General features: G+C 42.6%; 1 protein-coding gene across 1 annotated transcript in view; it reads right to left on the bottom strand.

The window, feature by feature from the left end:
• The window catches only part of LOC140476960 (CMP-N-acetylneuraminate-beta-galactosamide-alpha-2,3-sialyltransferase 1-like), a 95,774-nt gene that overhangs the window by 9,111 nt on the left and 70,976 nt on the right, over positions 1-15,687 (bottom strand). Inside the window, exons 4-6 of the mRNA XM_072569986.1 lie at positions 10,210-10,389; positions 7,250-7,295; positions 2,418-2,537 (exon numbers count right to left, since the gene is read on the bottom strand). Of these exons, the coding sequence (XP_072426087.1) occupies positions 2,418-2,537; positions 7,250-7,295; positions 10,210-10,389 (346 nt within the window). The remainder of the gene's footprint in view (positions 1-2,417; positions 2,538-7,249; positions 7,296-10,209; positions 10,390-15,687) is intronic.

Here is a 15,687-nt window from a genome sequence, read left to right as displayed (position 1 = left end):
GAAGCACTGTTTGCCACAGCAACCACAACCTTTTGGTGAAAGAGAATTCTCAAGTTGGACAGTGTGAATAAGAGCTTCCAGATTTCACTCTAAATGGACTGATTTCAATTTTAAGTTTACAAACTTTGTTCTTGATTTTCCTATCAGAGAATCTACCAGGCCAATTACCTTTAACATTTTAAACATCTCAATTAGATCACCCCCTCAAGCTTCTGTGCTCAAATCTATATGGAAGTACACCAGCTTTCAGAGCACCGCTCCTTCATCAGGTGATAGTGGAGGACACAATTGTATGGCACAGAATTTATAGAAAGAATTTACAGTGTGATGTAACGGAAATTATACATTGAAAAATACCTTGATTGTCTGTTGAGTTCTTTCATCTGTTCGAATACCATGATATTTTCACCTCTTTCATGTGTAAATCACAAAATCTTTTTTTAAAAGTTGCATTCTCAGGTTAGCTGTAACAATTGATGTTAGCTAGACAATATGTTGAAGGTGTTAGCCCCCTGTGTTCTCTGTCTATGCCACGATGTTTAGATTGATTCTAATCTAAAAAGAGAGATAACGGAGTTTTACATGAATTCATGCAGTTTTTGAGCTCAGAGTTTTACATGAATTTATGCAGTGTTTGAACAAAGTACAATGTAACTCTGCAAGTACAAATTCACCCCACAAAATATGGATGTGCATTTGGGTCTTTCTGTGTGTCTGTCTGTCTGGGTTGGGGTTGTGAATGTGAGGGAGAGTGTATATGTGTGTGTAGTGAGTGCTGCAACCGACAGGGTACCCTTCGTTGTTCAGTATTTCCCAGGAGCTGAAAAACTACGCCATGTTCTTCGTGACCTGCAACACATTATCATTGAGGATGAGCACCTCGCCAATACCTTCCCCACACCTCCACTTCTTGCCTTTAAACAACCGCCAAACCTCAAACAAATCATTGTTTGTAGCAAGCTGCCCAGCTCTCAGGTCAACTCCATACAACCCTGTCACGGTAGATGCTGCAAGATGTGCCAGAGTGTGGACATAGGACACCATTACGTGTGGGGACACCTCCCACCTTGTACATGGCAGGTACTCATGTGACTCAGCCAACGTTGTCTATCTTATACGTTGCAGGCAAGGATGCCCAGAGGCATGGTACATTGGGGAAACCGAGCAAAGGCTACGATGACGGATGAATGGGCACCGCACAACAATCAACAGACAGGAGGGTTCCCTCCCAGTGGGGAACACTTCAGTGGCACAGGACATTCGACCTCGGACCTTTGGGTGACCATCCTCCAAGGCAGACTTCGGCACAGGCAGCAGCAAAAGGTGGCCGAGCAGAGGCTGGTAGCTAAGTTCCATACCAATAGGGAGGGCGTCAACCAGGACCTTGGGTTCATGTCACACTACAGGTGACCACCATTGCACTATACACACACACAGACACACCACGCACACACACAGGCACCCCTATACACACACATACATACGGACACACATATAGACAGACACGCACAAAGACACTCACATACACCCTTACAAACACACACACTCCCACATGCACACAGGCATCCTCTCAGAGACTTAGACTGCTCTGCACTCATGCACATACATATACACTCTCACACTCACAACCCCCCACCCCAGACACGCACACACTCTCCCACACTCACATATGCACCCCCTCACAGACTTAAGACACTCTACACTCACTACACACACATATACACTCTCTCTCACACTCACAACCCCCAACCCAGACAGACACACACACAGACAGACACAATTACCCACATGCACAGATATATTTTGTGGGGTGAATTTGTACTTGCAGAGTTACATTGTACTTTGCTCAAAAACTGCATAAATTCATGTAAAACTCTGTTATCTCACTTTTTAGATTAGAATCAATCTAAACATCATGGCATAGACAGAGAACACAGGGGGCTAACACCTTCAACATATTGTCTAGCTAACATCAATTGTTACAGCTAACCTGAGAATGCAACTTTTAAAAAAAAGGTTTTGTGATTTACACATGAAAGAAGTGAAACTATCATGGTATTCAAACAAATGAAAGAACTCAACAGACAATCAAGGTATTTTTCAATGTATAATTTCAGTTACATCACACTGTAAACTTTTGCTATAAATTCTGTGCCTTACAATTGTGCCCTCCACAACCACCTGATGAAGGAGCGATGCTCCAAAAGCTAGTGCTTCCAATTAAACCTGTTGGACTATAACCTGGTGTTGTGTGATTTTTAACTTTGTACACCCCAGTCCAACACCAACAACTCCAAATCAAATCTATATGGATCTTGAGTTATTTTTAATGGTTTATTTATCAAATAATAAATAGAGCTCTAAAGGGCTTATATTTTTCTTTTTGCCAGTTAAAATGTATCAAAAGTCACATTTACCTCATCACAGACATGAAGCGCAAAAATGATAACCAACATGCCAGTTGAGGAGTATCTTCCATGATGCTCATTCCAGTTGTCATAAACATACTTAAAAAAATGTGGGTTGTAGACCAATACCTGAAGTTATGGAGACCAGGAAATTACAATTAGAACAAGACAAGTTTGCCAGTCTACCATTAGGCATGGATAAACATCTCTGTGATCTGCTTATAGAAATAAACAGCTTTTAAAAAGAAATCTGAAACTGAGCTCCAGTGTGTGAGTAGTTGACTTGGTAATGTGGGGGAACTGGGTGGGTAAGAGGGAGTGAGGGAGGATGTGGTAGAGCATGAGTTTTGGTAGGAAGTGGGTAGAAACTTAGAGAATAAAAATACAAGTAGGCCATTTGTCTCTTTGAGCATGCTCTGCCATACAATATAATCATGACTGATCATGCAGTGCAGAGGTAGAGTAAATGTGAGCCATTAGAGACATGATGGTGGTGCTTACACTGATGGAGTGGAGAAGACCATTGATTTTCTTACTACAGTGCTGGGTATTCCTCTAGAAGGCTGAGACTGCATTGACCCAGAAATTAAATTCAGACAAGGCTTGCAAAATCTGGTGTCATGGCCTCCTCTGCCAATCCTAGGCGAAGAGGACATCCCAACTGTGCATGACCACATCTCTCAGGACCTCTGCGTCCCTGTCCACAGAGTGGACTGCTAATGTTCTTTACTTGCCATATCGGGGCAAATGTCATAAACTGTGCAGGGGAGTTCTGGACTGAGGAGCTGGATTGGGTGCATAAATGGCACTGGTGCCAGAGATCCCAGGGTATCTTAGCAACAGCTTTCAGCTATTGCAAATGGGTGAATTAAGCCATCATCAGACTTGAGGGGTTGAATAATCAACTGTCCTCTGAAATGACTCTAGCAAGACACTGTGAACAAACTAATTAGGGATGGGCAATAAATGTTAATCCATGATGCCACTGGCCCATGGTATGTAGTTAATGAAGTGAATTTGAGGTGATCGCACATTAAAATCACCGATTGAAAAGCTCACCTGATTTAATCCTGAGGCTTAACTGGCAAATCCTGAACGTCACTCTCAAGTGGTGGCAAGCTTATTTCCATTAATTTGCATCCCATTGGTACCTCAACCTTATATATTATCATTACATTTCCAATCTTCCTTTCTTCAACTGAGAAACTAGATGATGCATAACCTTGACAGGTAAAACAGAGCTGGTATCTGGCAATTTATCTCGTCAGCATCTGTTGCAGCTTTTGGCTGTGCTTCTCGTTATGTGGAATTACTTCTTTTACCTCCATGGTCAGTGGCTACTCTGTTCCTGGACATTTCATCCATGCAACCCAACACTGGCAAGGCACCAGCCTCACATCATCTTATGCGCTCTTGATCAACAGAGCATCAACCACCTACTTTGGAGCAGAGGGTCAGCTAGTATTTGCATGCTTCTACCAGGCTGCTTTCTGCTCAGGGACAGGCATTTATCTTTTTAGTGCTAACATGGGGCCACTTATCTTGTGGGTCCTTGCTTGCTTTACATTGCACAAGGTCTTTTCTTTAAAGATAAGATAAGGAGCTTCTGTGGTTGACAGCCTGCTTTTTAGGATCAGGAAGCTTGTGACACTGGGAAGAGCTGAAGGGCAAATGTTTCAGTCTCTGTGGGAGTGATCATGGAATTGTGTAGCGCTGTGTTACATCAATATCAGGGCTGCAGCACATGCCAACACCTTACAAGCAAGTGCACTGCATGTGCTAGAAATAAATAGTGTTGTGTGAGAGTCAAAGGAAATGACTGCTTAATGGGCTGAGAACAGAGTACAATCTATCAGAGGATACCACAGTCAGTCATGGGGTTCATCCTCTGCCAACCAAGAGGGTTGGCCATAGGCAGTCATGTACTTCATCCGAGAGATCTGTGCCCTTGAGAAAGTGAGGACTGCAGATGCTGGAGATCAAGGGCGAGAGTGTGATGCTGGAAAAGGACAGTAGGTTAGGCAGCATCCGAGAAGCAGGAGAGTTGACGTTTCAGGCATAAGCCCTTCATCAGAAATGAAACTTGTGGGCCGGTGGGGGAGGGGGTGGGGGGTGGCGGAGGGATAAATGGGAGGGGGTGAGGTTGGAGGAAAGGTGGCTGAGAAAGCGATAGGTAGATGAACGTGAGGGAGAAGGTGATAGATCGGGCGGGTGCAGCAGATATTTGGGAAAGGTGATGAAAAGTCAAGAGGGTGCTGCTGAGTTGGAGGCTTGGGACTGGGATAATGGGGAAGGAGGAGAAACGAGAAAACTGTTGATCTCCACATTCATCCCCAGTAGTCGCAGGGTCCCAAAGCGGAATATGAGGTGTTCTTCCTCCAGGCATTGGGTGGTAACGGTTTGGCGGTTGAGGAGACCCAGGACCTGCATTTCTTTGACAGAGTGGGAGGTGGAGTTGAAGTGTTCAGCCAGGAGGTGGTTGAGTTGGTGGGTGCAGGTGAACCAGAGATGTTCTCCGAAACAATCCGAAGGAAGGCGTCTTGTTACCCTGATGTAGAGGAGACCACACCTGGTGCAACAGATACATTAGTGACGTTGGTAGAGGTGCAGGTAACTTTCTAATGGATGTGGAAGAATCCTTTGGGACCTTGGATGGAGGTGAGGGGAGCGGTGTGTGTATAGGTTTTGCTATTCCTGTGGTGGCAGGGGAAGGTGCCAGGAATGGGGTGTGGGCTGGGGGCGGGGGGGGGGGGGGGGGGGGGGGGCATGCGGGAGTCGCACAGGGAATGGTCTCTTTGGAATGCTGATAGTAGTGGGGAGGAAAATATATCTCTGGTGGTGGGGTCTGTTTGGAGGTGGCAGAAGTGGTGAAGGATGATGTGATGTATGCAGAGGTTGGTGAAGTGAAAGCTGAGGACTGGGGAGTTCGATTTTTGTTAGTTGGGAGGGGTGGGGTTCAAGGGCAGTGGTGTGGGAAGTGAAGGAGATACGCTGGAGGGCATTGTCAACCATGTGGCAAAGAAAGTTGCGATCGTGGAAGAAGGAGGCCATCTGGGATTTTCTAAGGTGAAATTGGTCATCCTGGGAACTGATGCGGCAGGAATAAGGGATGACATTTTTACAGATTGATGCAGAACAATGTTCACATTTTCACCAGGGTGATAGCTGGCATGCACCACAAGCACTCTAAAGGTGAGGTTTTGATGCCTGTATTGATCTGGCAGGTATTTGCAGCACTGCCCAGCCAGGTTCCCCTGCATCATCATTACATGATATGTCCTTCATATCTTCAGTCTACAAATGGGAATGCACATGAAATGGGGAACTAAGAGCAATCTTGGGGATAAAGATGGGTTTGAGGTTTAGGACATTAACTTGGAGAATTGTTAAAACCTTAAGGTGCACAGTTTAGTACATTCGAAAACAGGCTGAAGAAAGGAAACGAAAATGGGCCATAACCCAGCAACAAACTCAGCTGCAGCCTAGCAACTCTCTGTGACACAGGGAGACAGAGAGAGAACAATCCAGAATGTTATTGAGTGTTTCATTCAGAATGAGAAAAGACCTGTAGGAGTAGCAGAGCCATTATCATTGTCAAAGCACTGAAAATATACTTCAAATATCAATAGTCACTTTTGCCAACATGATATTATTTGTTATAATTATTATTTCTAAACCCCAAACAAAATAAATGTTGTGCACAGTCTCAGAGTAGAAAATCTTTAAAACATGTGCTAGATTCAATTCATCCCACTACTGCAATTGGCTGAACTGGACTGAAAAAACAAGAAGTAACATCCAGTCCCACTCTGAACAGCTGATTGCAGTGATTTTGATTTTTAGGTAATAGTGCATAACAAATGAGATTAAATTTATCATCCATTATACATCTCTTCATATAGTTGTTAGAAATAAGTTGTAGATTGTACATTGTATTATGTTGCATAATGCATCTTACTTTGTGGAATCTTGAAGCTTAATCTTGCAGTAAACCTATTGTATGTCACACAGTATCTATTTTCAATAGACGTTAATAGTCCTTAACTGGATCCTAACATAGATTTGGTAGTCTGGTCTGGAGTCTTCACAAAGAACAGTTGACACTGTGACCTGGTGCAGCTGGGAGAAGTGACACTGTTTGAGAGTTGGAAATAATACAGGACTTCTCATCCTAATGCTATACTTTGTAATTTAAAAAAAAAATTCAAAAATACATTTTAATAAAAAGGGGATTGAAACAACATTCATTCATAGGCCTGGCTGCTGTTGCAATGCCAGCTTTTTGTTTTGGTCTATCCATATAACTGAATAGTTAGGCCACGTGAGAGGATGTTTCGGAATGAAGTACATTACTGTGTGTCAGGAGTCATATCTAAGTTGGACTGGGTGAAGAAAGGAGATTTCCTTTCCTAAGAGGGGTCAGTGAATTAGATGGGATATTACAAAAACTCAATAATTTCATGGTCATCATCACTGATACTAGCTTTAATTCCACATTTAGTTAACTAATTGAATTTTTATTCTTTACCTAATGTGGTGGAAACAGAACCTCTGTCTCCAGGTTGTTAGTCTGGACCTCTAGATGCGTAGACTAGTAACGGGATCATGTACCAACCTGTTTTACCACGTACTAACTTGTTGGTCAGCAAAACACTTCTTGTTCTTTGCAACAATAATATATTCAATACCAATGTTTAATTTGACAAACCTCAAGATGTCTCATTTAGCTATGCTCTGGGATCAAGTCAAGCATTATTACTTCAGCACAGTCTTAGAAGCACAGCCTCAGCCAGCAACCAAACAGCCTTCGCAATTATATAAAGAAATAAATTTCAATTCACCTTGTCTTTATTTGCCTTGATGTGACGCATCACTGGGATGTAAGTGCTGAACATGAAAGAATAAATGCAAGAAGTGTCATTAATTCATCTAACACAATTTTAACTAAACAAAATGATTTTGAGTAATGTCTTACTGACCAACTTGAATAAATACATTTATTTTACCTATTGGTCTACACCACATCTGAGTATGATTTAGAACAGAGTGGGTCAGTAAGGGAAACCTTAAACTGTTTCTAAAAATCAAATTTTGTTTGCATTTAACATTTAACCAAAATGTACTGTTTCAATCCTAAATGTGATCCAGACTTAAGAAAGGATATGCAAGCCACATAACTCAGGAGTAGAGAGGGTTCTGAATTAAATAGCCAGGCCAAGGGATCTATTTGGGAAAAGGTGGCAAATCAAAGAGCAGAGAAAAGGCAACAAAGAAAGATATTAATATGGGAAATGACAAATAGACTGTGACAAGAAGGGACAGAGACTACAAATCTCAACTTTAAATCATAACCTAGGCTAGAAATTGCAAAGAAAAGGACAAATCTAAAGGCTCCAGGCTACGTTCTAAACAAGCTTCTATACAACTGAAGCAAGACTTCATATTGCTATACTCAAATCCTTTTGTTATAAAGGCTCACATTTCCAGTAGCTTTCTAATAGCTTGACAAATCCCTTCACACATCCACTCTTTCCAATTTCTCACAATTTAGTAACTAGCCTTAAATCTGTTCTTCCCACTAAAGTCAATAAAAACACATTTTTCCACATTATATTCCATTTGCCACATACTTGCTTAATCATGTAGTCATTAAATCTTCCTGAAAATGTCTTACATCTTCCTTACAGAATATAATTCTGCTTAGCTTTGTATCATCTTCAAACATGGAAATATTACATTTAGCCCCCATATCTAAATCATTGATATATTGTGAACATAGTAGTACTGTGGACACCTAATGATCACATTAGTTACGGTCTATCACTATGAGAATGATTCATTTATTCCTATTCTCTTCTCTGGCTGTTAGCTAATCCTTAATCCATGCCAGTACATTACCTCATATTTGACAAGCTTTATTTTTACTAACAAACCTCCAAAATATGCGACAGTCATCGTTTCCTATTTATCAATTTGACATCCTTTGAACAGCTGTGAATCAGGAAATGGAAGATAAGAAGGATCTCAAGAAAATTACAATCACCAGGGAAGTGGTGCTGAACAAAGTTTTGGAATTACATGTTGGCAAGTGGCTGCTTCCTGATAGGCTTCATCCTAGGGTCTTAAAGAAATGGCCAGTGAGATAAATCATGTGTTGCTTTTAATTTCCCAAAATTTTCCAGATTCAGGGAAAATTCCATTAGATTGGAAAATAGTAAATGTAACTTTCATTCAAATGTGTTGGGGACGCAAAGCAGGCAAATACAAGGTATTTAGATTAATATCATATGAAAATTGGTAGAATCTATTAATAGGCAGACTCAACATGGTTTTGTGAATGCAAGCTCACATTTAACTGATTTATGGTGAGCAAGTAACATGTGCTGTGAATAAAGGGGAATTGGTGGATATACTGCACTTAGATTTTCCAGAAGGCATCTTATAAGATGAGACAGCATCTAGAGTATAATATTGACCACCTTAGTTAAGAAGAATAATAAAATCATTGAGGCAGTTCATTGAAAATTTACAAGACTAACACCTAGATGGAAAAGGTTCTACTTTGATGAAAAGTTAAATAGGCTCGCCTTGTTTCCATTGGAGTTTAGAACAGTAAGAGGTGATTTGGTTGCACTATACAAGATAACTAGGAGTGACTATGGAGAGGATGTTTCATTTTATGGGAGAATCATGAAGTAGCGGTGAAATCGAAGTCACCTTTTTAAAACTGAGATGAGACCTCTTTCAACAGGCTATGAGTCTTTGTAGTTCTCTTCTAGAATAGATAATGGAAGCAGAGCAGGAAGGCTTTATAGGGATATGGGCTAAGTCCTGGCAAATGGGACGAGATTAGGTTAGGATATCTGGTCAGCATGGATGAGTTTATGAATCTCTTAGCATTCTCCTCGGCTGACCGTTATTCACTCCTTTGACTATCCAATTGTTCTTCTCTCTCTTTAGGCTCTATGTCCACATATCGTTTACTCCTTATCCTCTATCCTCACCCTATCTTCTGCATAAAAAACAACTTTTTCCTAGCCGCCATCAGTTCTGAAGAAGGGATACTGGAACGGAAATGTTAAGTCTGATTTCTCTCCACAGATACTGCCAGACCTACTGAACTTTTCCAGCAATTTCTGTTTTTGTTTCTGAATTCCAGCATTTGCAGTTCTTTTTTTTATTTCTTCAAAATTAGAGTTTTTGAATTTTCTTTGGTCAGAAGTGGTTAAATTCTTGATAAGCAAGTAGGTCAAAGGTTATTAGGGGTAGGTAGAAATGCAAAGTTGAGGTTGCAATCAGATTGGTCGTGTTCTTACTGAGTGGAGTAGCAAGCTCAAAAGGCCAAATAGCTTATGTCTGTGGCTAATATTTATGTTTGTATGTAAAATTCATAATTAATGATCATCGATGAACATTTTATCTTTGATAAGCATCTCAGTTTACATGCCATTTTAATTGAGAATTATGATGTCTAACAGACACTTACAGAGAGACAGTAAATGAATGACCCAATCTTATTCCACTCCTCCAAGTATGTTCTAAATGAGCATTCTGATCAATCAACATCTCCTTACAGCCCAGAAGTCTATACGCCACTTGTTTAGTCTTACACATGGGTAGTGAATACTTGGGCAGATGTAGGAGAGTCGCAAGCACTAACTCAAAATGTGTCAATGTCTTCTCAATTTTGGAAGGCAGGCAAGGGATAGAAACATAAAAATAATATGGAGAGAAACTAACCACCATAAGTTAAATGCTTGCCTACTATTATTCTTTTGCAAAGATTTAGTTATTCACTCACCGAGTAATATTTCCTGTTGTAAAAGCACTAATTAGCCATTGGATGTCCAATATTTTAAAAGGGATGAGAACTAAAGAAACATTTTCTGCAAGATCTCGAGCACTTTCAGGGTACATGAAGTGATGTGTAGTTTTACTGCCTACATCCGCCTCATAGCCAACAGTCCGTGCCCGATTCATTCTACATGAACAGGAGGCAAAGAGAGAAAACCTGGTTATCTCAGAAGACAATAAAATATTAAGTAAATGTTAAAATGATTCCAGATCTATTTGAGATACTTTATGGAGGTTGAGACAGTACAATTTTAAAAACAAGTATGGGAATTATCCATGGTGTCCTGGTCAATACTTATTCCTTAATGCTGAATCATCAAAATTAGCTATTATCATAATGGTCTTTGTCAGAGCTTGTTGTGAATAAGCTGTGTTTACGATGTGACATTGTTAACTACACACTGGATTGGGGTACTGGAAGAGCACAGCAGTTCAGGCAGCATCCGAGGAGCAGTAAAATCAATGTTTCAGGCAAAACCCCTTCATCAGGAATACAGGCCGAGAGCCTGGAGGGTGGAGATGTAAGTAGGAGGAGGGTGGGGGTGGGGAGAAAGTAGAATAGAGTACAATAGGTGAGTGGGGGAGGGGATGAAGGTGATAGGTTGGGGGGGGAGGGAGGAGTGGATAGGTGGAAAAGAAGATAGGCAGGTAGGACAAGTCATGGGATCAGTGCTGAGCTGGAAGTTTGGAACTGGGGTGAGGTGGGGGAAGGGGAAATGAGGAAACTGTTGAAGTCCACATTGATGCCCTGGGGTTGAAGTGTTCCGAGGCGGAAGATGAGGCACTCTTCCTCCAGGCGATTGGTGGTGAGGGAGCGGCGGTGAAGGAGGCCCAGGACCTCCATGTCCTCGGCAGAGTGCGAGGGAGAGTTGAAATGTTGGGCCACAGGGCGATGTGGTTGATTGGTGCGGGTGTCCCGGAGATGATCCCTAAAGCGCTCTGCTAGGAGGCGTCCAATCTCCCCAATATAGAGGAGACCACATTGGGAGCAACGGATACAATAAATGATATTGGTGGATGTGCAGGTAAAACTTTGAAGGATGTGGAAGGCTCCTTTAGGGCCTTGGATGGAGGTGAGGGAGGTGGCGTGGGCGCAGGTTTTGCAATTCCTGCAGTGGCCGGGGAAGGATCCAGGTTGGGAGGGTGGGTTGAAGGGGGGCATGGACCTGATTGGGTAGTCACGGAGGGAACGGTCTTTGTGGAAGGCGGAAAGGGGTGGGGAGGTAAATATATTCCCGGTGGTGGGATCTGTTTGGAAGTGGCGGAAATGTCGACGGATGATTTGGTTTTTGCGAAGGTTGGTAGGGTGGAAGGTGAGCACCAGGGGCGTTCTGTCCTTGTTACGGTTGGAGGGGTGGGATCTGAGGTGGAGGCGCAGGATGTGAATGAGATGTGTTGGAGGGCATCTTTAACCACGTGGGAAGGGAAATTGTGGTCTCTAAAGAAGGAGGCCATCTGGTGTGTTCTGTGGTGGAACTGTTCCTCCTGGGAGCAGATATGGCGGAGGCGGAGGAATTGGGAATGCGGGATGGCATTTTTGCAGGAGGTAGGGTGGGAAGAGATGTAATCTAGGTAGCTGTGGGAGTCGGTGGGTTTGTAAAAAATGTCGGTATCAAGTCGGTTGTCATTAATGGAGGTGGAGAGGTCCAGGAAGGGGAGGGAGGTGTCAGAGATGGTCCAAGTAAATTTAAGGTCAAGGTGGAATGTTTTGGTGAAGTTGATGAATTGCTCAACCTCCTCATGAGAACACGAGGTGGTGTCAATGCAGTCATCAATGTAGCGGAGGAAGAGGTGGGGAGTGGTGCCGGTGCAATTACGGAAGATCGACTGTTCTACATAGCCAACAAAGACAGGCGTAGCTGGGGCCCATACGTGTGCCCATGGCTACCCCTTTGGTCTGGAGGAAGTGGGAGGATTCGAAGAAGAAATTGTTAAGGGTGAGGACCAGTTCGGCCGAACGATTGAGAGTGTCGGTAGAAGGGTACTGTTGGGGACGTCGGGAGAGGAAGAACTGGAGGGCTTGGAGGCCCTGGTCATGGCGGATGGAGGTGTAGAGGGATTGGATATCCATAGTGAAGATGAGGCATTGGGGGCCGGGGAAACGGAAGTCTTGGAGGAGGTGGAGGGCGTGGGTAGTGTCTCAAAACATATGTGGGGAGTTCCTGGACTGGGGGGATAGGACAGTGTTGAGGTAGGTAGAGATGAGTTCAGTGGGGCAGGAGCATGCTGAGACAATGGGCTGGCCAGGGTGGTCAGGCTTGTGGATCTTGGGAAGGAGGTAGAACCGGGCAGTGCAGGGTTCCTGGACTATGAGGTTGGAAGCTGTGGGTGGGAGATCTCCTGAGGTGATGAGGTTCTGTATGGTCTGGGAGAGGATGGTTTGGTGATGGGGGGGTGGGGTCATGGTTGAGGGGACAATAGGAAGAGGTGTCCTCGAGTTGGTGTTTGGCTTTAGTGATGTAGAGGTCAGTGTGCTAGACTACCACTTCACCCCCTTTATCTACTGGCTTGATGTTGAGGTCGGGATTGGAGCAGAGGGATTGGAGGGCTGCGCGTTGTGAGGGTGAGAGGTTGGAGTGGGGGAGGGGGGTAGACAGGTTGAGGCGGTTAATGTCCCGGCGGCAGTTGGAAATGTAGAGGTCGAGGGTGGGTAATAGGCCAGCGCAGGGTGTCCAGGTGGATGCAGTGTTTTGGAGGTGGGCGGGAGCCCTGATTATGAAAGTAAGCTCAGAGGCGGAGACGGCGGGAGACGTGTTCGACGTCACGCTTTTACCACATTGTTAACTAAACATCCATTAGTTGCAAGACACTTTGGAACATCTTGAAGTTATAAAAAGTGTTTCGTAATCATAAAATATTTATTTAAGTGTCGGCCTGCTGACTCCTCAAGCCGGTTCTGCTGTTCAGTGAGGTCATGGCTGACTTGTGACTTTTACCCTCTATGTTTTTCATTGCTTCATAGTCCTTAGTATCATTGAACTAACAAAAAAAAACAGTCTCAGGCTTAAATTTAACAATTGCCCTAGCACCAGGTACTATTTACGAGAGAGAGTTCCATACTTGTACCATTTCTTTAATGTGAAGAATTTGTTCTTAATTTTATTTTAGTTCCAATTATTTGGCTGTGTTTCCTTGCACAACGGGTGGATATAGTTTGTCTTAGCATTCCTGAAAACTTAGATCAAGTCACCCCTCAACTTCTCAGTTTCTATGAATACAAATCTTTTCAAAAATTTCTACTTTCACTTAAAGCTTGGAGTTCATATATCACTGTAGTAAATCTACATTCTACACCCACAAAGGCCAATAAAGATGTGATACCAAGAACTGCTAACACTACTTCTGGTACAATGTAACTAATGCTTTACACCTGAAGCATAACTTCTAACCCCTTTACATTTTATTCATTTCGAGAGAGACCTCTATTCCATTAGACATTTTTGATTATTTTCTACACCTGTTTCATTTTTTAATGATGCATTCCTGGGCCTCCATATTTAGAAAGCACATTGTTCTTTTTTATTGGATGACCTTACTTGGCTACACTGAGATCAATATGTCACAGTTTTGCTTATCTACATGATAGATAGATATCTTCTTCTAATTTTCCACTTCATTATACAGTTTACAGCACTGGCCATCTTTGTTTCATCAGCCAAGTAGCTTTCTGTCTAATCATCCAAGCCATTAATTGATCAAAAGGTGTGGCACTGGAAACTGGCACAGGTCAGGCAGTATCCAAAGAGCAGGAGAGTTGACATTTTGGGCATAAGCCCTTCATCAGGACTATCTGGCTCTTTGGATGCTGCTAGACTTGCTGTGCTTTTCCAATACAACACTTTTTAACTCTGACACTCCAGCATCTGCAGTCTTCACTTTCTCCTAAGCTATTAATTAATATAGCGAATAAAAACAGAAATTGCTGGAAAGGCTCATCAGAACTAGCAGTGTCTGTGGGGAGGAATCAGAGTTAACATTTCTGGTTCAGTGACCCTCCCTCAGAACTGGGGAATCTAGAGAATCGATGAAGTTTCAATACATATCTTGGGGTTCCACTAGCCATATCCTCCCATTTTCTGAACTCACTGCCTGCTTTCATTCAGCCTATTTCCTAACCAGCTCACTAAATTTGCCTTCAGTTCCATGAGTTTCACTTTTTTGCAAACAGTTTTTCATTGGGAACTTTATTAAACACATTATCAAAATCCACGTAATTAATGACTTGGGTACATTTTTGATAAGGTACCGAGACTTCTGGTTCTATGAAAATCCAGGCCCAAACAAAACCCCAGCAACAGCTGTTCGGCTAACTAATTTGCATATTCCCCATTCTAATGAAGTGTAACTGGCTTGAAATATTTGCTGCCAGACCTGCTGAGTATTTCCAACATTTCGGTTTTTACTACAACCTGACTGGTCACACTCTCATTTTTCTTAATTTGTGCAACTTTTCAGCCAACCTTCCCAAATCAAGATAACATACCAGGTAGGGACATTCAAATAAGGAACAGGAGTAGGCCATTTCCAACAACTTTAGAAAACTACTGCCTTGACATCTGTAATGTTCTCATCCAATGCCTTTAAAAGCAGAGGATGGAAACCACATAACTGCAAGGCTTTCTCTCTGTTTATACAGGTGTCCCCCGTATCTGTGGGTGATACGTTCCAAGACCTAATGGATGCCCAAAATCGTGCATAGTAGCGAACCCTACCATTTAAATGGGAAACCTACCTCCCTGGCAGCTCCCCTGCATTTATTTCTGGAATGTTCCAAATAATATTTTTGGGATACGGTAAACTCAGATAACTGAAATCGCGGAAACTGAATCTGCGGATATGGGGATTCTATTGTAGTTGGTCTCAGCATTATTAGCTTTCAGTGTTTACCATCAGACCGATTTAGGAGCTCTGAGAGTTTATGTCTAAGCTGTGCTTAGTTCAGCTTTGCTTCAGCTTTGTGGTTTTGTGGTGTCACAAGATGAGCTTCTGACTTCTTACTTATGTCTCAAGAAGAAGTTCTATTTTCACTTCTGTAACATGACTCAAATCAGCACATACCCTTGCAAAACTGAATCATGCCTTTGTTATTTCCAGGCTCAACTATTCAAATATATTCCTCCCACTTTCTACCCTTTGTGACTTGAAGTTACCCAGTCATCCAAAATGTTGCTGCTCATGTCTTAAGTCAAACTAAATCCTGTTCCCCATCCCCCTGTACTAACTGATCAATACTGGTTGTAAGGTGAGCAACATTGTGACTTCAAAATATTCATCCTTATTCTCAAAACCTCGTGGCCTCACCTCTCCTTATCACTGTTTAGTACCACAATTATTATCAGTGCTTCTGCAATTCTAGCCTTCTGTGTTTCCCAATTTGAATCAGTCCACTTTTGGCAGTCAATTACTAGGGCTTCAAGCTTTAGAA

Source organism: Chiloscyllium punctatum, chromosome 5 (assembly GCF_047496795.1).
Source record: "Chiloscyllium punctatum isolate Juve2018m chromosome 5, sChiPun1.3, whole genome shotgun sequence".
Classification (NCBI taxonomy): domain Eukaryota; kingdom Metazoa; phylum Chordata; class Chondrichthyes; order Orectolobiformes; family Hemiscylliidae; genus Chiloscyllium; species Chiloscyllium punctatum.
This window is presented reverse-complemented; position numbering and strand designations above follow the sequence as displayed.